Source organism: Orcinus orca, chromosome 18 (genome assembly GCF_937001465.1).
Source record: "Orcinus orca chromosome 18, mOrcOrc1.1, whole genome shotgun sequence".
NCBI classification, from domain to species: domain Eukaryota; kingdom Metazoa; phylum Chordata; class Mammalia; order Artiodactyla; family Delphinidae; genus Orcinus; species Orcinus orca.
Genome location: NC_064576.1, coordinates 67,332,451 through 67,355,805, shown reverse-complemented (window position 1 = coordinate 67,355,805; position 23,355 = coordinate 67,332,451). Strand labels below are relative to the sequence as shown.

General features: G+C 36.0%; 1 protein-coding gene across 5 annotated transcripts in view; it reads left to right on the top strand.

Annotated features, from left to right (window-relative positions):
- NBEA (neurobeachin) overlaps positions 1 to 23,355 on the top strand; it is a 629,334-nt gene that overhangs the window by 310,538 nt on the left and 295,441 nt on the right. For all 5 annotated transcript variants that reach the window (XM_049701354.1, XM_033410053.2, XM_049701353.1 and 2 more), the window contains exons 35-37: positions 3,098 to 3,162; positions 18,250 to 18,358; positions 22,223 to 22,389. In XM_049701354.1, coding sequence (XP_049557311.1) covers positions 3,098 to 3,162; positions 18,250 to 18,358; positions 22,223 to 22,389 — 341 coding nt within the window. The remainder of the gene's footprint in view (positions 1 to 3,097; positions 3,163 to 18,249; positions 18,359 to 22,222; positions 22,390 to 23,355) is intronic.

Sequence of the window (23,355 nt, the reverse complement as noted above, 5' to 3'; positions counted from 1 at the left end):
TTTGACCAGAAATGTGAGAAGTGACATGTGTTACTTCTGGGCAGAAACTATAAGAGCCAGTGATACTTAAACTTCTTTTCTTTTCCCTCCACCTTGGTTGCCTATAGTGTTCCAGACAATGGTTACATTGTCAGTCTAGCTCCCAAAGTGAGGGTGGTGATGAAGCAGAGCAGAACACGGGCAGTGGACTTGGAAATTGAACAAGAAATAAACCTTTGTTTTTTAAGCCCCTGAGATTCTGGGGCTGTCACAACATTATCTTGTTTCTCCTGTTTGATCTACCCTCATTTTGGCAGAGCACACTATCAGTAGGTTCTTTTTCTTTCTTCTTGAAAAAGTGGTTGAAAAATAAATGTTTATGCATGTCTGAAAATGTAACTCTTTTGTCCTCATATTTTATGGATAGCTTAGCTGGGTATAATGTTCTGAGTATTATGTTCCTTGTGCTGTTGAAGGTGTTGTTTTCTTTTCTCCTATCTTCCAGTTTTGCTCTAGAGAAGTCTAGTGTCAGTCTGATTCTTGATTTCTTGTATAAAGAAATTTTTTTCTTGTAAGCCTTTTCTTTAACCCTGTTCTAAAATTTTATGATGATGTGCTTTGCTGGGGATGTTATGTCATGTACTTAATTCCTAGGAAATAATTTAAATTACTTTGATAACTTCCTCTCTTCCATGTTCCCTATTCACTCTTTCTACAATTCCTACTCAATGGATATTGGTCTTTCATCAGAAGATTCTCCACTTTCCTTATTTCTTTACCTCTCTTCTTATTGTTGCAACTCTTTTATCTTTTTGTTCTATTTTCTGGGAGATGTTTTCAACTTTGTTTTTTAAGCTGTCTCTTTTTATGTTCTCTTTTTAAATTTTCAGGTTTCTTTTGTTGTTGTTGTTGTCCCTAGTATCCCTTCTGTACTATTGTCTTGACCTTTGTCTTTCATGTCAGGATGTCAACTCTATGTAATGATTTCAGAAGTGTATTCGTAGCTCAGGCACCAGCGCATGTGTCAGCTCTAGCACCTGCTCTAGCACCTGTAGAGCTAGAGCCAGTTCTAGCATAAGTTCTAGAGCTACATACAGCTCTGGGACCTGCTCCAGCTCCAGAGCTGAAGCCAGTAGCAATACTAGAACTAGAATCAGCTTTAGAACCAGCTATATAACTAGAGCCAGCTCCAGAGATAGAGATAGCTCCATTATTAACTGTAGCACCAGCTCTAGCAGCAGCTCCAGAGCTAGAGCAAATTCCAGAACGAGTCCTAGCAGCACCTCTGAGCTAGAGCCAGCGCCTGCACTAACTCTTGGATAAAGGTAGATCCAGCTGTAGAGCTAGAGCCAACTCCAGCACTAGCTCTTGTACCAGCTGCTTCTTAGTGCCAGCTCTGGCTTCAGCTCTAGAGCGGGTATCAGCTCCAGATCTAGAGTCATCCTTATCTCCAGTTCTCACACCAGGCCTGGCACCAGTGCCGGAATTAAAGTCAGTCCCAGAACTGGAGCCAATTCACAACCAGTTGTAGCACTACTGTCTGAGCTAGGGCCAGCAATACACCTAGTGCCAACTTCAGCAACATATCCAGCAGTAGCCCCAGAGACAGAGTCTCTCCACAGCTAGAGCCAGCTCAGGCATCGCTCCTGGGCCAGTTCTGCAGCTCGGGCCAGCACCAGCTCTAGTGCCAGCCCCTGGTTCTGGTGCCGACTCTACCACCAGAGCTTTCCTTACCCTCCTCTGGAATGACATCTTTTTTGACTTTTGTACTTTTGTTTTTGTGTTTCATATATTTTGTGGTTTACTGTATTTTAATTTTGCAGTTCACATACAGTAGAATTTTAACTTCCTAATCATTAAAAAAATGGTATTAGTGATTAAAGGGTCTTGTATTTTTTTTTATTTTCTTGAGCCAATGTATTATACATGGATTATTTTCTTTTGAATAGTGCTATAATATTTTGCATCTGTTCTTAAATTTTTCTAGATCCTTTCTTGTCCCTTTCAACCGCTGCTTTTTCTAATCTTAAAATTGTGAATGGTTCCGAAGCATCAGCCTAGGTCATTCTATCCTCTTTTTGTTTATTCTTCTGTGGAGACTTTTGCCTACTGCTGTGCCTCAATTAATGCAAAATATATGAGGAGAGTAGTAAGTCATTTCGTTAAAATGTGGGAAAAAGTGTTGCCAACAATTGTTTTTGACAAAAATGATTTGCAAGTTTTAATAAGTTCAGTAAAATGCAACAAAGATCTTGTCATTTGGATAAAAGTTATGGCAGCTACAACACAATGGCTTTGCTAAAAACAGAGTCATTTAGGCTTTTATTAGATCATTACTGTCCCCAGACTATCATGTCCCTTTTTCCAAGTTGTTGATTCTCTCTCCTGGGGAAATATAGATTCATGATTTGTTCTTCTAATTCTTCACAAATTTACTTAGGACAGAGAATGTTTACATCCTAAGTACCTACTTTTGGGGACCACATTTATTCCCAGCATGTGTGCAAAGCTTTAAAAGGGAAAGTGATCAGGAACAGAGTGAAGGGTTGACATGGAGACTGTGTTTCCTCAAGCTGAATTTGTGGCCAGCACTTAATTAGTGGAAAATCATGGAGGGAAAGTCTATAGATGAGTGGCATGACTGATCAATAAGGATTTTTAATAAAAATATGTTAGGCAAGTATTATTTATAGTACCATTGAAAGGGATATAATTTTTAATCCAAAAAATTCAATTTGCCAGCTATATTAAAAAGACCAAAAACATTGAAATCACTAGAATAATAACCAAAAAGTTATCTAAAGCATATTCTAAATATGCCGTAGGAAGAGTGTAAAACAAGCAATATTTTACAGTCACAGTGAGTTTTGTCCCTGTGATCTCACTCTCTATCTTAGTCGGCATCACTGGGAATTCAAAAGCACCTTTTTAACTAAGTAATACAGGACTGCTTTTAAAGTTTTGATTTCTTGCAAAATAACATTTGTTAAAAATCTTTTAGAAAGATTTAGAAGTAATATCACGTGGAAGTTATTAGGATCAACATGATCCTTAAACCAGATGTTACTTTTGTTTACATGCTCATTTTTCTTACAGTTGGTTTGCTTTCTCCTTTTAGGAATGGCAAAATTCTATTCAGAAGAATGCAGGACTTGCATTTATTGAACTCATCAATGAAGGAAGGTAATTAATTTTACAAATTTTAGACAACTAGTCAGTGTACATTTTATTCCACTGGGTGACTGCTCTTGCCTACCATCTGTTCCAAAAATGTGTAAGAAAATATATTTTAGTTAAATGATTCATCACACAGGTACTTATACTTTAAAGGAGCAAAGTTTAAAATGTTAAACATTTTTATTTGGCAGAGGGGAAGCAGGTATGAAATAAAGGGACAAACTTTATAAGGTTTTTGTGAGATCTGAGCCACGTCTTACCAAGTAGTAAAGTTGTTTTACATAGATCAAGTGAACCCAATCTGCAGTCCCATCTGCCACTCCATCTGTTTTCAGAGCCGTGTTCAGTGTTTACTCCCTCACTCAGCCCATCTCAGTTCATGTGAAATAGTTTTATTCGACCATGTCATGCTATCTAGTATCCAGCTAAAAATGTGAGAGAAGTTTAATATAGGAACTATAAAGGTCTGGTTAGGAATCTATTTAAACCATTGTTAAAATGATGCTGTGGTAAGATTTTTCACTATGATTTTTCCAATACTTTATTGGCAATGGATACACTAAGACAGATATAACTGTCACCATTTTGACATGTTCAGCTTCTATCAGCTGAAGACCTGCGTCCTTTACAACTTGAGTTTCTTCTATGATATAGTGCGTTCTTTGGAAAATAATGACTGAAGATTTGGGGTAATCTATTTCTTATTTGAAACCAGATTTAATTAAATTGATAAGGTAATAATGTTACTGTATGTAAAATTTATCTTTATCAAGGGAGGTGTCATGAAAGAATATTTTATGAGCTACTCTTTGAAACTTAGTTTGTATATGCTATAAAAACCCATTTTGAAAAAAATTAAATGCAATTTAGTATTTTTGTTCATCAGTGTATTATATTCTGAGAAATAGCCTTTGTTTTTATAACAATTCATCTTATTGTGTATTTCTCACTTAGATATTTTATGATTGAATTACTTTTAGTCATAATACTACAACTCTAAATATTAAAATAAATTTTTCATTCACTGCCAAGCAAAAGATGCAGGAAAATATTAGTTTTCTTTTATAGCATAAATAATAATTTTAAACATAATAATACACTCTACTTCTTGTAAAACTTTATGGTGAAAAGAATTGATAACAATTATTATCCATCTTCAGGCAATGAAAAAATAGAAAAAAAAAACTTTTGCCCAGGCGGCTCATTGTCATATCAGTTACAGAAATCTCTCACTTCACATACACCCTAGTTTTGCTAATTTGTTTCAACTGTGAAGTAAAAACAAAAATTATGCTGTTATCAGTAACTCTGAAGACTTAATAAATTGAAGCTCCAACATTTAAGATTAAGATTATGGTTATTGTCTCAGAGAAGGAGGAGAGTGAAAATTTTGCTAATAGAGGTTTTTAGCTTTTGAAAATGTTTTGTTGTTCATTGGTAGTGTTTGGAGTTTATTTTGTTTGGTTTTAGGAAAGGAGTTGGAATTATAGAAAGTAGTTATAATATTTAAAAATTTTTAATCCATGAAAACCTCAAAATACTCATAATGTTCTTTGTGCCATTCTAGATTTGTGTTTCCATTTTTTATACTAATAGTTCCTCCAATAAAGATGATTTTGGAACAAATATTGAAACATTATGGCTAGCTCTAAATACACAAGAACATCTCATGTATACATTAATACAGCACATGTCTATTCAGCACCTACTATATACCAAACACATTATAGGCACTGGGAATAGAGAAGTGAATGAGACAAACATGGTGCAAAATTTTGGAGGAAAGGCAAGCATTAGACTAGCACATACAATAACACAAGGGTGCTGTGATAGGGGTGTTACAGGTACTAATGCAAGCATAAGGCAGAGCACTTAACCTAGTCTGGAGGGGTGCATTCTCCAGTTGGTGGGGTTATCAGGGTTTTCAAAAAGTGTATCCAAGCAAAACCAATACCGTGAAACAAAAATAATCTTTCCAACAAATGGTGCTGGAACAACTGGACATCCACGTGCACAAAAATAAATCCAGACACAGACCTTACACTCTTCACAAAACTTAACTCCGTGTGGATCACAAACCTAAATGTAAACTGAAAAACTATGAAACTCATAGAAGATAACAAAGGAGAAAATCTAGATGACTTTTTAGTTATAATACCAAAGGCATGATCCATGAAAGAAAGAATTGATGAGCTGGACTTCATTAAAGTGAAAAACTTCTGCTCTACAAAAGACAATATCAAGAGAATGAGAAGACAGCCACAGACTGGGAGAAAATATTGGCAAAAGGCACATCTAATAAAGGACTGTTTTCTAAAATATACAAAGAAGTCTTAAAACTTAGCGATAAAAAAACAAACAACCTGGTTAGAAAATGAGGCAAAGACCTTAACAAACTCCTATCCAAAAAAAGTATACAGATGGAAAATAAGCATAGGAAAAGATGTTCCAAAGCATATGTCATCAGGAAAATGTAAATTAAAACAAGGAGATACCACTACATACGTATTAGAATGGCCAAAATCCAGAACGCAGACTCCAGCAAATGCCGGTGAAGAGGTGGAGCCACAGGAGCGCTCACTCACTGCTGGTGGGAACGCCGGGCGGTGCAGCCACTTTGGAGGACAGGTTGGCGTTTTTATAAAGCTAAACTTATTCTTACCATGGAATACAGTAGGCGTGCTCCTCGGTATCTGCCCAAAGGAGTTAGAAACTTACGTCCACACAGAAACCTGTACATGGATGTTTATAATCATTTTATTCATAATTTTCAAAACTTGCAAACAGCCAGGATGCACTTTAGTAGGTGAATGGATAAATAAATGCCCACTTATTTATATGATGCATCCAGACAATGGAATATTTACTAATTAGTACTAAAAAGAAATGAGCTATGAAGCCATGAAAAGACATGGAGGAACTTTAATTGTGTATTATGAGATGAAAGAATCCAATATGAAAAGGCTACTGTATGATTCTAACTATATGACATTATGGAAAAGGCAAAACTATGGACACAGGAAAAAGATCCGTGGTTGCCAGGGATTAGGGGGAGGGAGGGATGAATAAGCAGAGCAGAGAGGATTTTTATGGCAATGAATCTACTCTGTATGATACTGTAATAGTGGATATATGTCACTTTACATTTGTCCAAATCCTTATAATGTTCAACACGAAGAGTGAATCCTAGTGTAAACTATGGACTTTGGGCAATAATGCTATGTATTAATGTAGGTTCATCATTTGTATCAAATGTAACCACTCTGATGGTGGATGGTGATATGGGAAAGAGGATGGGTTGGGGGAGGGGGGTATCTGGGTCATCTCTGTATCTTCTGTTCATGTTTGCTGTGAACCTAAAACTGCTCTTAAAAATCGCCTATAAAAAGAATGAAAGGCGGAGGTCCCCTCACCACAAAAAAGTATACCTAAACAGAATGTCATCTTAGTTGAGAACTGAGAGATGATTAGGACATAGCTAGGTGAAAGAAAATGAAAAATAGAAGAATAAAATTCTGGGCTGAGGGAATAGTGTAGTGCAAAAGCCTGGAGGGAAGAGGTAGCAAGACATGTTGCTGGAGAGCTCTTTTCACTCAGCCAACAGCTATTTCAGTGCATGTTGTGTGCCAGCCACATAGAGGCAGGCAAGGGCCATCCCTTCATGGCAAGGGTCATGCCATGGAGGGGTTTGTAAGCTGTGCTAAGGGTACAGGGCTGTAGTTGAAGAGGTTTGGCATAATCTGCCGAGTGACAAATGGATATCTGGGGCTGCAGACTGGAAGCGAGATACCGATCTGAGGTTTCAGAATCCTTTTGAAGAGAATGGTGTCGTAGAGCAACCAATAGTGGCTATGAGGATGGAAGAAGTGTACAAATTTGAAGTATCTTTTGGAAATTAAATCTATAGAATTGCTGATAGATTGGATGGTAAGAGGAGAAAGAAGGTACTTTGATTTCTGGCTTTAATAGCTGGATGATTTATAGTGTAAGCATAGTTTACTTAGAACAATACAGAAGGAAGGGCATGAATTTGGTGAGAGATATTTTTACTTTCGGTTACACTGAATTTGTAGCACCTATGAAAGTTCCAAGTGGAAATGTTAAATTGACATCTTAGAATTTGGATGTCCAGCTCCAAAGAGACAGCTAATATGGAGATTTAAATTCAAGAGTTCTCAGTTTTTGCATGAGGTAAATGGGGGATAAGGATACAGGTGTGATCAGGGAGAGTGTGTGGAGTGAGTGGAAACAAGCGGCCAGACTCTCGCTGCTGTTTCTGCTGGGAATCCTCTTTCCCCACATCTTCACGTGATTGGCTCTTCCCATCATTGAGGAATCAGCTTAAATGTCACACTCATAGAGGCTCCCCTGACCATCTTATTGTGTTATCAGACTTCCATTACATGACTCTACTTTAACATTCAATAACATTGTCTCAAAATCTTTTCTTGGTTTACATGTCTTCTCGCTAAAATGTACTTCCCTTCAGAACTCGTGTCTTATTCTCTGTCTTATTTGCTGATATATCCCTGGTTTCTGGAATAATAATGCCTAGTACCTATTTTGCAATCACAAATATTTGTTGAAGGAATGAAGAAAAGAATGTTGAGTAGAATGTTTGAAAAGGAATGAATAGTCAACAAGAGGATTTGTAAGTCAGGATTAAAGGCACCACTGGAGTCAGTGACAAGAGGGACATGTTGATTTCATTCAAATTTATACTGGTGAATGAATACCTACGTGCTAAAGATGCTGGGTATAGACCCAGGCACTGCTCTAATAGAGCTTTCAGTCCAGTGGGAACAACAGTGTTAGGTTAAGTAATTACTGATGTAATAAATGTGCCAAAAGGCAGATAGAGGATGGGAGCAGGTAACTGAGGGAAGTAGGGAGAGTAGCTCGGATGTTTTCAGGTGAGAAGTGAGCGGGAGGTGAGTATAGACAGTAAGTACTTACAACTATAAGAAGGTTGGCCAAGAAGGGGAAAGGGTGGTTGCTGGTGGTGGATAGGGTTTTAATTTGAGGGGGAGGAGGGGAGTAGAAGGAAGGATTTAAGTACTTTAAAATGCTGATGGAAAGAAGCCAATACGGTGGGAAAGAAAGAAGAAAAGTTTCTACTCAATTAAAAGAGTACAGTCTCTGAGAGGGGTGAGGCAGAGGGACAGGGGTTAGCCTTCTGTGGATGAGTATTGAGAAAGGATGCAGGCAATTAAATTGGTGGCAGGATTCAGAGAGTTTTTGTAATGATGCCTTCTGTTTTCTCTATAAAGTGGCAGTTAGGGCCGTTTTCTGAGAATGAAGGAAATTTGGGGACGTAAGTGTTATACTTGAGAAGAGTAGAAAATATTGAAAATAGCCAGTGTAGAGAAACTGGGGAGTGAAATGACTAAGGAAACACAGGAGACTTGCCAGTGTTTGGGGGACCGGATGGAAGATGCTGTCTTTGCTATTGTAGTGTTTTCCCCAGTAGTCCACAGGACAAAGACGATGGGCATTGCTTTAAGACATTCACTTCTCTAACTTTAGTGAAAATAATCTCTGAGCACCAACCCCTCCACATCCCTAATCCGGATTAGGTGCCTTCCCATGTTCTCAAACCACCTTCCATTTTCCCCTGTTTTATACTTACCATACCATAGTGTTAGTGCCTGTTTATTTGTGGTGTATTTTTTATGGCTATTTCCACAGTGCCTATTATAATGTGGAGCACGTGTGTATTATTTGTAACAAGTTTAAATACCAGTTCTCCTAATGATAAACTATTAGATTCTAGGCATGTAACATAATCTCCCTCTGACATTGTTTCACATCTTACCTAGTTTCTCTGAAGGTTGGATGTAATATATGACATTTATTACAACTACAGTAATATAGACACTTTAAAAATGGAAGGTTATTTTGGGCTTCCCTGGTGGCGCAGTGGTTGAGAGTCCGCCTGCCGATGCAGGGGACACGGGTTCGTGCCCCGGTCTGGGAGGATCCCACATGCCGCAGAGCGGCTGGGCCCCTGAGCCATGGCCGCTGGGCCTGCGCGTCCGGAGCCTGTGCTCCGCAACGGGAGAGGCCACAACAGTGAGGGGCCCGCGTACCGCAAAAAAAAAAAAAAAAAAAGGAAGGTTATTTTGTTAGTTTTTGTTACTACATACAGTATATATTCAGAATTTTGCCGACTCCTATCTTTAGTTTGGTCCATTTCCTTTCAATTTAGACCTTTCTCTTTCATAAATTTGAACTGGGAGTTCCAGATTAAAAAAAAAATCATATTGAGATAGTTCTGATGTAGTTACAGTAAAGACACATTCCTCAGTTTATCTGGCTTCTATTTGTTGATGCCGACTCTATACTAGGCACAAATTAGATTCTTTACGTACACTCTTATCCCATTTGCATGGACATACAACATGTTTCTTAACTTTTTCTAATAGTGTAAAATGAAACATACAAAATATTTTCTCTTGGTTGTTAGAGTATGTCTTTAATTTTCCTTGTGGGAATGAAGATAAAAATCTTTAAGTGGAAATTGTTATAAATGTTTATCCTACTTAACAGCTACATTCGTGAATATAATTCATCAATCATAGCTGGAGAAAGCAATTGTGCAGTTGTCTACAATTAACGACAAAAACAGTTGATGAATGTGCAGCTGAATTAAAGTACTCCCTAGGACAGGCTGAAATTATAAACTGGATCATTTAAAGGAATCTAACAAAGGATCTTTATAATTAAAACAAAGCAAGGTTAATGGGATGTAAAATTGCCTATAATATCTTGGCAATAATAATTGGATTTTAAGTTATTAAAATATGAATTGAACTATAAAGCAAATAAGAAAGACTTTCAAATTATAGAACTTGAGTGATCTTTTGAAATAAATTAATCATTTGCCTAAAATAAACCTCTATCACTCTTTTGGAAGCCTATAGGATATAATTAATGAATATTCATAACAAGCTGGAATGTATTCTTGTTTAGCACTGAATTTGACCTATGATTCACAAGATTCCAATTTTTTGTTTTGTTCTTTAAAATAAGGAAAAATGTATAACCTTGCATTTCTTAACGTTTTGAAGAAGAGAAGCACATCGTATTCAAGTTTAATTATTTAGTGATTATATGGCCCAAATTTGAATATCCTCATTAATTTAACAAATGCTATTCAATAATTAAACCAATAAGCTTTGGTTTGCTTGAGTTTGTTTCATGTCCTTGATTTGGCAAAAACTGTGTTTAAAAAAAAAAAAACAGCACCTTCCAACACTATAAGAAACTTTTTTCTTAGAGTTGAGAATCTGATTTAAAGTTGAACCAAGAAACCCTGGAAACTCCTGGAAAACAGAAGTTCCTCTATATTTTTTCATGTAGTACCTAATTTATTCTTTTTTCGTACTACTATGTTATTCATTTTACACATGTAGTAAGTTATTAAACATATTGAGGTTTGCAAACGAGGTAAAAAAAAATCTGTGCATTTACAAAATTAATTGTATAGATCTTAAACAGTATTGCTAATTTATAGACTTAACTTTAGACATTGGTGATAAGTAATATATTTACCTGAAACTAAGATAAACAAATCCCATTTAATAATGGCTAGATTTCAAGTAAAAGTATTTCAAAATTAGTAATCATATATTTTATTTGAATTGCATTTTTAACCATGTTTAAGATATATCTGCATATGTATATATATTGAGATTTTTTTTCCTTCTGAGAACAACTTTAAATATACTTTCCTTCCAGGCACTATTATTTTAGCTTTGGTGAGAGTTAAATAATATTTCATAAAACACTAATAGTTCTTTGTATTAAAAAAAAGAAAAAAGGGAAAGGTACCCTGTTTTTGGCATAATCATTTCTGTGCCATATTTCTTCCTGTTTCTTATTTCTTAGAGACATAAAGTTTTGTGTTTGTTGTTGTCCTTAGCTTACATATTGCAAGCAAATGCCAGCCTAGATTCAAATGATACGTCTTTATTAGAAAACTTCGATTTAGTTTCTGTGCCCATTCTGACACAACCAGGATCACTTGGTAACAGAGGAGACTAGAGTTGGCCTTTGCATTTGTGGCTGGTATGTTGTTTAAAGAACAGACACAGGGAGAAGTGAACTACCTGGTTACAGGAGAGTCAGTGCTGCCATGAAGATATAGTGTGTGTGGTCAGTCCAAGGATACACTAAAGGTGAGAGGTAAAAGAACAGAATGAGCAAGCCAGAGTACGGTCATGGCCTGAGCCATTAGTTTTAGTCTAGGAACTCTTTCCAAGGTGCCCAGGGAATTGAAGCATTGATTATAGGTGGATTAGTTTCCATGTTCGTAAAATGAGAACACACAGACAATTTATCTCTCTCAGTTGCTGTGTACAGACCAACATGTGAAAAAACAGAATACTTATTTTATAACATGGCTGTTATGAAGAGTCACAGTCCGAGCTGGACAAGGATTAAGAAAAAGTTGTTATTTTCTAATTACCAAAAGTAGTGTAATACCTGTACAGGTATTCCTGAAGTTCTTAACGCCTATGTAAATAATTATAATACATACAGAAAAACAAAACAAAACTGAATACTTATAGAATACTCATTATATAGTTTTAGCAGTGATACAAATACATTTTACATCTGGTCTTCATCTCAAAGTAATTTGTAATTGAGAAGTTAGGTTTTACATGCACAAAAAATTAAACAGTTCAAAGTGTCATAGACAGTATATAACTAAGTGCAAAAAATTGATATAAAAATTGCATTGACTTTAAGAAGAAGGACCTATTTCAGTGGACAGTGATGGTTGGGGAAGGCTTCTTTTAGGAGACAGAACCAAAACAAGTATAGGCACACTGCATGGGATCAATAAAAGAAAAAAAAAAAAAAATCAACCCTAGCTTTTTTTGTGAAAATTAAGATTTAAAACAACAGAAAATACCTTTATGTTCTTTATTATCTAATAAAGCAAATATGGGCATAATTCTATGTTAAAAGTTATAATCTGTCTTTGAGCTCTATATATTACTCTTTTTCTGAGCTCTATATTATTTATATTAAAAAAATACGTAAATGTTTCCAGATTTTTTAATAGTCTATTAAACAACTCTAGCACAGGAAGAAATTGAAAATTGCTGATACAGCCCGACTCTTCCTTGCAGTGTCACTAGAAACTCTATGCCTAATTCTTTTAAGGTTTTGGGGCCAGAGGAAGTGACACTGAGGTATTACATCTGCTCCTACACTGTGTGGCCACTTTACTTCCAATCAGGGTCTGTTTTCTTGACTAAATAAATCAGGATCTAAAATTTAAGCTGTAATCTTACAGCTTGGGCATGCACTGTTTCTTCCAGTTTATAGGATATCTGAGACAGTGCACACCCATTTTCTAATCAGAAAACTAAAACTCAGACACAAGGAAAATTTATTTGTCCAAGTTTATAACACTAATAAAAGGCAGAACTTAAATATAAACTAGTTCTGCCTTCTGTCCCCTCGCTCATCTAGAGATGATGAAAGACTAATTTGTCTGACCTCTCATATTGCCTTTCCTATTGACATTTTTTTTCTTTCAGTCAAATTACAGGAATTATTTATATTTAAAATTCAGGATCTCAGGGTTTCAGGTCAATGACAAGCAATTTAAATTATAACAAACTGCATAAAATTAGAAACTTCCTAGAAAATCAGAACTTGCTGCAATGATATCTGTCCCATTTGGAAGAGAATACTTTGTTTTGTCTCCTGACTTCTTTCCTGTATCCATGACAACTCTGTTTTAGGACAGGAATGAATATAATTGAACAAATTGTTTTCTTTTTCTATTTCCTTTGAAAAATAAACTTACAGTAGAAGATAAAGACCACTTCATTTACTTCCTATCTTGTACAGATACTCTGAGGAAGAAAATGTTCCGTAATTCCCAAGTTATCTGATATTTTTATTTACCTCTTTTTTATGTGCTAAATGTATCATAGAATTTTATAGTGTTAAACTGCCTTAATCATTAAAGTTCTGTTTCTTCTTTGCCCCCCCTTCCCAGATAACCTACTCATGTATTCATTCAGTCATCTTTCCATTTAGTCATATGTTATTGGTGAGTCCATATTTCATGACATGTACATGCAGATCATGTTGGAAACAGAGATGAATAGTGATTGTACCTCATTTAACGAACTTCGCATTCTAAGAGAGAGAGACTTATTAAAAGGAAAAGAGAGGGGAAAAAATCCATAAGACAGTGGGATAAATATTGTAACGCCCAGAACATTTGAGAAATTGGGAGATCTCTTACTTGTATTGAGAGGAGGGAATGACAAGAATTACAGGAAGAAGAAATGGCACATATAGAAATTCTGAAATAGCATGAGTCATTAAAAGAACTAGGAAGGTTTTTCTAGAACATAGAAAAAGTATGCTAAAAAGGCAGTAGATAAGGTTACAGAAGTAGACTGATATCTATATATAATGTTTGGCTATTATCCTGTCTATTAAAAGTAGCCATTGAGGGCTTCCCTGATGGCGCAGTGGTTGAGAGTCTGCCTGCTGGTGCAGGGGACACGGGTTCATGCCCCGGTCCGGGAAGATCCCACATGCCGCGGAGCGGCTAGGCCTGTGAGCCATGGCCGCTGAGCCTGCGCGTCCAGAGCCTGTGCAAAAAAGTAGCCATTGAAGAAATTTAAGTGTAAATAACAGTAATGGCAAAGCAAAAAATGTATCAGAAGGATGGAAGATTTGAGGGAGGCAGAGAAATTAGGAGGCTATTGTAATTGGATGAGAGATGATTAAGGCTTGAATTAAAACAATGTTAAAGTAATGAACAAACAGATTAAAATATATTATGGAGGTAAAATTGACAAGACTGGTGATTAATTTAGTGTAGGATGATCTTAAAGTCACATTTCAGCAGATTGAAAAGCGAATAAAGCTGTATGGGTAACTCAGTGATCTGAGGTTATCTTCTGCTACAGAACATTCACATCCTACTTAGGATATACTCTTTGAGGAAACATGCATCTTATAAATGGTTTAGGCATGGTTTAGGCTTCTCCAGGGCCACATCTCCCCCCTATAAATTGGTGTCTCAAGGAGTAGGAATGCCCTGGGGACATATGCCTAAAACAGCAATGCTGTTAGGATTTTAAATCTTTAGCCAGGAATTAAGTATAGAACCTTGCCTGAAACTTTCATGCTAAGCCAAGATCCTTAAGAGAGGCTGACATGGTTCTAGTGGGCTCTCCTTGGTATCAAAAGAAATAGAAGGAAATACTTATCCAAGTTAGGTCTGTTGGACTCCTGATTAAGACCAGAAATGAGGTAACAGTCAAAGAGTACTAAATATATGAGAATGAAAGCCACTATGTATGAGAATCAACAAGGAAGAAAACAAAAAATTTAGATCCCCAGGGACTACCAAGATTAGAATTGTGAAATACAGGAAATAAAATAGCACAAACTTGAATGAATAAGAAGAGATCATCAAAATGAAGAGGAAGATTTGAAAAATCTAAAATTATAGAATTTAAAAATACAATTTGGAAAAAACTCCATGTATTAATGATTCTTCAGATTAGACAAAGATAAAGGGAACCAGTGACTTGGAACATACATTTTGAAATTTTTCCCAGAATGCAGAAAGAGAAAGAAATGAAAAATGAAGTGATGTTAAGAGATATGGAGGTAAACTAAGAAAGTTTAGTTTACAAATCATCAGAATTGAAAAAGGAAAAAAATACAGAGTAGGGGAGAGGAAATATTTTAAAAGATGATTGTTGTGAGTTTTTAAGAACTGATTGAAAATAAGAATACAGTGACACAGAAGTCACAATGGACATCAAGTAGGCTAAATAAAAAGAAACCCATACTAGATACATGGTACTGAAACTGGACAATGCCCAAAATAAAGAGACAAAAGCACCCAGAAAGAAAGAATTGATCATCTACCAAAAGGGAAAATTAGAATAACAGCAACAGGGACTTCCCTGGTGGCACAGTGGTTAAGAATCTGCCTGCCAATGCAGGGGACATGGGTTCTAGCCCTGGTCTGGGAGGGTCCCACATACCGCGGAGCAACTAAGCCCATGTGCCACAACTACTGAACCTGCACTCTAGAGCCCGTGAGCCACAACTACTGAGCCCGTGTGCTGCAACTACTGAAGCTTGCATGCCTTGAGCCTGTGCTCTGCAGCAAGAGAAGCCACAGCAATGAGAAGCCCGCCCACTGCAGTGAAGAGTAGCCCCGCTTGCCACAACTAGAGAAGCCTGCACACAGCAACAAAGACCCAACGCAGCCAAAAACAAACAAATAAAGAGAGAAAGAAAGAATAACAGCAACAAAGAAAGCTAGAAGAAAGTAACATAATACTTTCAACGTGTGAAAAAAAAATTCTCAATAATTGTATATGCAACAAAAATATTTTCAAAAATTATTGGTGGGTGTGACGATAGAGTAATTTTGTGACATTTTAACTCACTCCGGTCCCAACCTTTGCTCCCCATTTCAAAGGAAGCCATAAAAATGCAGCACACATTATAAGCACTGTACTAGAGGGAGCATAATAGACCTCATTAGCAAAGAATTTTAAATCACTTACTTGTTCTGATCTGTCTGGTGACTCCCTGGAAGAATGACTTAAAAGATTTGTTTTATTTTACCTAACCTGGAAGTGGCCCAGAGTGGAAAAAAAAAAAAAAAAAGCTGATTTCCTGAGGGCATTTGTTGAAGACATTTATAGGCTAATATCTTGGACCTCACTGCCTGAGGTGATAGGCACCTCAGCTGCCTGAGGTGATAGATTAACAGTTGAGGCAAATGATAGACACACCAAAAAGCTTGGGAGGAGCAGCTGGGGAGTGAAATGTACACAAGGGCTTTGAAAAGCTCTGACATATTCCTGGAAATGTAAAGGGCTCTGCACACGCTTAACGTTGTGTTCATGCTCTGGAAAGACCTGAGAAGGCCCCAAACTCTCATCTTTTGCTGATGCTGGGACTCTATGGAAGCAGGAAGTAAATGCAAAGGTAGAGTTGAAACCTGCCTGGCTGAGTGTTCAAGGGCTGTCCAAACACACACACGGCTGCTTGAGAAATTCTGGGAGAATTTTTTGGATTCAGGCATTTAAAGAAATCTCTGTCTAATCATTAGCTGACACTAACATAATGAAACAGAGACTTCAGTGACCACACATGACAAGGAATACACACTTAACAAAATTATTTTAGAAAAGTCAACTCAAGTTTCCTCAGAGGTCCAGATGTAGGAATGAGGAGGGAGACCCACGTCTTCACCTAGGATTATGTATTTCCTGAGCAATTACAGCAGGCAGATCAGGAATTGAGTGAAGGTGCTGGAAAGAGAATGGTTAAAGTGTGGACTGGGGGGGATCCTTGCTTGGGGGGGAAGGAGATAAATCTGAGCAGTGGTTGAAGGACTAAGAGAAGAGAGGGATCAAAGAAGTGGAAGTTGGAAGTGAGCTTATTTTTGCCTGGGGCCAGAGAGGGACGAGTGAAGGGGAGAGAAAGCACTTAGGCTAGGAGATTGTGACCAGAGAGTAGATTGTTGGCATAAAGATTTACGATGTGAAGCTGATTATGGCCAGTGAGGTGATTTCCTGAAGTGAGGTAGAATTGAAGATTCTAAAGGAATCTTAGATTTAGGGATTTTTGGTTCCCCATTAAAAGGTCAGAGAATTGTGAGGTACTGTGGTGAATGGTTTCCCATGTGGCTAATGAGGTCACCCAGAATGACAATAAGTCAGATAAGAAGATGCATGGAAATAAAACATCATATATTAGTTGCTATATGACTCATAAGGGTCAGAGGTAGGAGGACAGACTTTCGGACAATTGATGCAATTTCTCTGGTGTGTCTGAGGCATGAGTCTCCCCCACCCCACCCCCTCCTCTGCCACCATGCCTCTTGGCTTTGCCCATCCACTTGTTCTATTCCTGAGAATAGTACCTATTAACCAGCCAGACACTCAGTCTCTCCTTTCCAGCTGTCTTCTGTTAATCTATTTAAATGTAATCTGCACTAATTTGCACATATTAGATTTATTCCTGGCTTTCTTCAGCCTTCATGCACTAGACAAAGCCATTGAATGAAATACTCTAATCTCTCACATCTCTTTTCTCTTTTGAAGACTATCTATAAAATATAGACCAATGATGTCATCAAAAGTTAATATTTGGAGTTTAGTCTTTCTTTAACTTCTTTTATTTTTCCAGCTGCCTCAGTGATTAAATTTAAGACTATCCATATGATTGTTTGCCCTCCAACATTATTGACATAGGAGTTTGAGCCTTTTTTCCCCAACTATTGTGGTTTCTAGCAGATTCCCCTAACCGTTGTGTCTTTGAATAATTTATGTTGTCGTTAACTTTCATGCTGAAGACTAGACCATATTCCCATTGGAATGTGCCTGTGTCCCTCTTAGGTGATTGAAGAGAATACTGCTACATGTTTCCAAGTGATCTCTATACCTGTCCTGCTGCTATGCAAGATTTTAGTGGTGCTTCCGTGATACTGCCAGGAAGTTCCCGCTGGTCCTAGAGTGACAGTCATAATTTAACCGAAATCTCATTGTGGAGTAACAAAATCTGTGTCAGAACACACATGGATTTTGGAAAGATTTCTACTGAGAACTATCTTGAATTGAGTGCTGCTTGGAACTCATTTCAAGGTAGTTCCATCTTAGAATTAAGAATCTGAGCATTTAAGTGAATTTTAGGTGTCAGTCCTATTGTCTGTATTAATTAAAGAAAGAATCCAGTCTATAGATTTCCTAACATATGGTCATCCAGTTTTGTGTGAAAATTTACTTCCATGGCAGTGAATTTTGTTGTTCTAGCCATTTAAAAAAGTGTCAAAAATCCTTGGTTTTTAGTGCATTAAATAACTTAATTGAATTAACTGAATCATTTGTTCACAAGGCACACTATATTTAAGAGGCATTGCTGTAAAAATATAATAGCGTATTTCTTAATTATATGATTTAGCTTTATCTAAAATTTATGCATAGTTAATACTTGCAATACTGAAATTTGGTTATTGAAAAAAATTGGATTAAACAAAGCTATTAAGAATAATAATTCCAAAGGTATTTTTCTTTTCAGATTGCTATGCCATGCTATGAAGGACCATATAGTTCGTGTTGCAAATGAAGCTGAGTTTATTTTGAATAGACAGAGAGCTGAGGATGTACATAAACATGCAGAGTTCGAGGTAAGGTTTGGGGATTGAGTTAAATTCTGCTTTTCTGTTATAAGTCGGTTGTCACCAATGGTAACCTTACATAAGGTTTTTTTTTTTTTTTTTTAAGAGAAAAATTTCACTGAAGTCATTTCAGTAGTTTTTAAAAGCTTTAGTAAATGTCAAATACAGGGCACTTATTTCTTTTTACCTCATTTACAACATGAAGAGACCCGTCCTGCCCTGTTCCTAACCAGTTGGTGGACTGAAGTTGTTCTGACTTATTCTTAAAGGCAAATACAGTTTTATAATGCAATTCCTTTAGTAATTTTTCAGCATAGTTTACACACCATTAGATATGGGTGTAACAGTGGTTATATGGAGAAACAGTTTTACCATTCAGTAATTTATTATTTAATAATGTATCTATCTTTATTTAGAGTGGCCAAAGATTATTTTAGTTCATATTTTATATTTATAATTATATTTTAGTGACAAATGAAGCAATGCCATTATATATGATATAAATGTAGATCTGTATGTATCGATCTATATATGGAAATGTAATCGTTGAAAAATCCTCATAAGTACAATTAACTATCATTTGAGTAAAGAACAAATAGCTGTCATTTCTATTTTATATGCAAAAACTAAAGGATGTTCAAGCACTATATATTACATACTAATAGTTTTTTAAGAACATTATTCTTATATTCCTGGCATGTCAGTAATTATTTGACATTATTTGTATCATCCTAATTCAATAACATTGGTTTCAGAAATATTGAGGTGACCTGGTGTTTGGCTTAGGTTGGACTTCAGTGGTCTTGAAAATAATATATAACTCCACCAATTTATTCTCCTAATACGACATGCGAACAAGTGTGGTGTGGCTGGAAGCCAGAGCCCACGGTTTCAGTTTTGACGAGGTTTTTATCTCAGTAAAGCAGCTCTCTTAGCCATGCAAGTTGATGTCCTAGGTCTAGTGATCTCTGACCTACCTAGGTAAAAAGCATGAGGCAGGGGGCTTCCCTGGTGGTGCAGTGGTTGAGAGTCTGCCGGTCGATGCAGGGGACGTGGGTTCGTGCCCCGGTCCGGGAAGATCCCACATGCCGTGGAAGCGGCTGGTCCCGTGAGCCATGGCCGCTGAGCCTGCGCGTCCGCAGCCTGTGCTCCGCAACGGAAGAGGCCACAACAGTGAGAGGCCCACATACCGCAAAAAAACAAACAAACAAAAAAAAAACGTGAGGCAGAAAAATAGCTGTTGTCACTTTAAAACCCATAACCTCTGCTTTGTCAGATGAGACAGCACACACTTGTCATATGGGATTACACCTTATTTTGCAAAAAACAAACAAACATTTTAAACTCTGGTAAAAGTCCATTGACAATTAAGTGTTTGTCAAAATGAAGTTTTGTATTGCTTCAACCGTAAATAGCATCTGATATTTATAACATTGGGTATCATGCTGTAATTTGGATGACAAGAAAAGATTGAGTTCTTTGAATATAATATGTTTAGGTATAAGATATGTCAGAACTCTAGACAAAATAAGAATATTCAATTAACTTTTGACTTCTGTTAGTAAATAAGGCTTAGATTATTAACTGAATTCCCTGCAGAATCAGTTTTGAGTTGATCGTATATCTACTAAGAAAATCAGGATATTTTGTGGGAATATAAGCAGATCAATATTTGTCATGTGAAAGCATTTAAAATAGATTTTCAAGCAGCTAGATATTAGTTACAAGCTCTAACATATATTTAACCAAGGTGATGTTAAGCTAAGGGAGGTGTTTCTCGACCTTTTTCTTTGTTGCTCCCCACAAGGAAAATTTTTAAATATTTGTCATCCTAATCAGCCCCCACCTTGATTTATTGTATTATCATCAATATGCTGCATATCTGTTTGTGCACCGTATATGCATCTGTGCTTTATACATTAAAAGAGTAAGGTTTTTTTCACGCAACCCTAATACCAGTTTTTACCCCCTCGGGGATGAATGAGATCCCTCCTGTTGATGATGCATGGCTAAGGGAGGTGTAGAGGCTATGAAGGGGATATGAAGACTCAGGGTTTTTAGATTGTGTACACATAAAATAAACTACTAATGTAAACCTAATTTTGAGAGTATTGTCATTGTTACTTAAAGAATGTGCATTGTTTTTTAACCCAGATGTTTCGATTTGTTCTTTTTAGGTTAAAGCTGTATTAGTAAATGCATTGATTATGTGTATGTTTGTGCGTGTGTGGTTTACCAAACTTATATCACTTTTAAATTGTAAAAGATTTTGTAAAAGTCATAACATTTTATACTAGGACTTTTTGAGGAATTTCTGTATCTCTCATATAGGCCTGTAATTAAGAGAAAAAATGTATTTAATTTGAGCTGGGTACTTCACAGTTAATTTTTTTTGGCTAACCACTGTAATTGTTAAGGAAGAAAAATGAAAATTTAATTTTACTCTCCAAAGAGCTAATGAAATATTAACCTCATTATGGAGGCAGATCATTGTACTAATTGGTGACTCCCTGTACAAAAAGATAAATTGGAAAATGAATTAATCCTTCTTAGGTTACTGTAGGGTTATTTCTCTGGAAGAGATGACTTGTGGTAGTAGTCTGTATCAATAGATAATTGAAAGGAATATGTTCAGATACCTTACATGAAAGATTTTTACTTTGTAATGATGAATGTGAACTCATTATATGTATTTTTTTAGATGTACAAAACTTTTTTTGTAGTTATATGACTTGTATTACATACATGATAATGTTAAAATCTGTAGTCACTCTACCCTATACAAAAATTATTATACAAAACAAATCAAACTTATGGTTAAAGAGATATTCATCTTCATGTTCATGTTTGTATTGAGCCTTTTTTTTTTTTTTTTTTTTTTTTTGCGGTACGTGGGCCTCTCACTGTTGTGGCCTCTTCCATTGCGGAGCACAGGCTCTGGACGCACAGGCTCAGTGGCCATGGCTCACGGGCCCAGCCGCTCCGCGACATGTGGGATCTTCCCGGACCGGGGCACAAACCCGTGTCCCCTGCATTGGCAGGCGGACTCTCAACCACTGCGCCACCAGGGAAGCCCTGTATTGAGCCTTTTTGATACACAATGAGATTGATTACCTGTGTTGCTAATACCAATGAACTTGAATACAGATAGCTGACAGGACAACTGATTATTAGGGAAGATAAGATTAAGGTAGTAGTTATCATGAGAAACTTTGACATTAGATTCTAGAGCTAGGAGACACTGTAGAGAAAACCTTGTTTTAGCCCTTCATTTTACAAATGTAAAACTGAATACAGTGAAAAAAAACAGAATTCGCATAAAGTGTGAAATTAAATCCAGGTCTAAATTCCTAAACTACTGCTTTCTCTTCTACACCACATTGCCATTTACAAAATGGAACACTATATATTAAGTGGCAAGTTTTTGATCTATATATAATTATCAGGAACATAACTCTTATTTTAAGTGAGATATATACTGTATAGGTTAAAATAATAAGTAGGTTTACATTTTTAATAAATCATTTTGTTTTTAAAATGCTTATTTTTGGAATATGTTAAAATCAGAATTTCAGAATTGGAAGGAACCTTAAAAGTCATGAATTACTTGATTATATTACTTAATAATATTCAAATTACTTTACATATACTTTATGTATAAACACGAAGAAAGAACATATTTTTACCAGTTTGAAAGGTGATTATATATGTGTGTGTGTGTGTATATTTTAGAATAAACTTTCAAAAGATTACATTATCTGAGTTTTTTAAATTGAATCGATAATTATTACCCTATAACTCAAGGTTAAATATCATTTCTTTCTTACATACGGTAGTGGTTTATTATCATGCACTGTTTGTATTTCTTTGTAGTCGCAGTGTGCCCAATACGCTGCTGATAGAAGAGAGGAAGAAAAGATGTGTGACCATCTCATTAGTGCTGCGAAACATAGGGACCACGTGACTGCAAATCAGCTGAAACAGAAGATCCTTAACATTCTCACAAATAAGCATGGTGCTTGGGGAGCAGTTTCTCATAGGTGAGTTATAAAAAACTAGAAGTAAACAGTAACTCATAGGTTAATTATAGTAGTTATAAGTAAAAAAAAACCTATCAACTTAAAACTTCCTTACAAAATATGATTTTAAAGTGTAAAAAAATGGCTTAATTTTTCTCCTGAAATCTTTAGTAATGACTCTTGAGAATGGTTTAAAAGAAAATCTAAACTTTTAAAAGTAATCTAATGGAAATTTTTTTCTAATTCATAATAATGTGTAACATAATACAAAATTTGTTTAGGCAAGTATTTTAGACTACCATCTCTCGTATATAACATGGGTGTTAGTTATAAGAAGTGACTTGTTTTTAATCTTTCAGAGCCAACTCTTCAAATTATTAAATTTATATCATTCTTAATTTTTTTATGCACAAGTAATAATAATATAAGCATTCACTATGGAGAAGTAATACATTCTTTTAAAATTTTTTCTTCTATATTTCTCTATGGAGTCTTTCTTAGGAAAGGTTTCATCTCAAATTAGGGTATTTATGATATTATAATAGAAACAAAACCAAAATTGGTTGTTTTTGCACTACAAGTGTTTTTCTTCCTGAAGTTTTGTGAGCATAAAATCGTTTCGTTTTGTTTTGTTGTCCTCTGCACAGTGCCTTCTAGAAACATAGTAGTGAAGCAGGTCACTATATTTAGATTGCTAATGTTCTTCATTTGTATGTCTTCATTTTATCTTATCTCATTGACTGTTTTTATTAAGTCTCTGTCTGGCAGAATTTAGGGATTGGGTAAATGTGGACGAGACACTAAGAAAAATTCTGGTAGAAGTGATTCTGTTAGTTAGAGAAGAACATCTAGAATATGGCCAGGATATTATTTGACAGACTGTCCTGGGGTCTCAAGTATAAGATAGATTTAAGAAAACTTTATTATTTGAATTTAAAGTAAAATTATAACATAATGTCTTTAAAAATAGTTAACACTCTCCTTAAA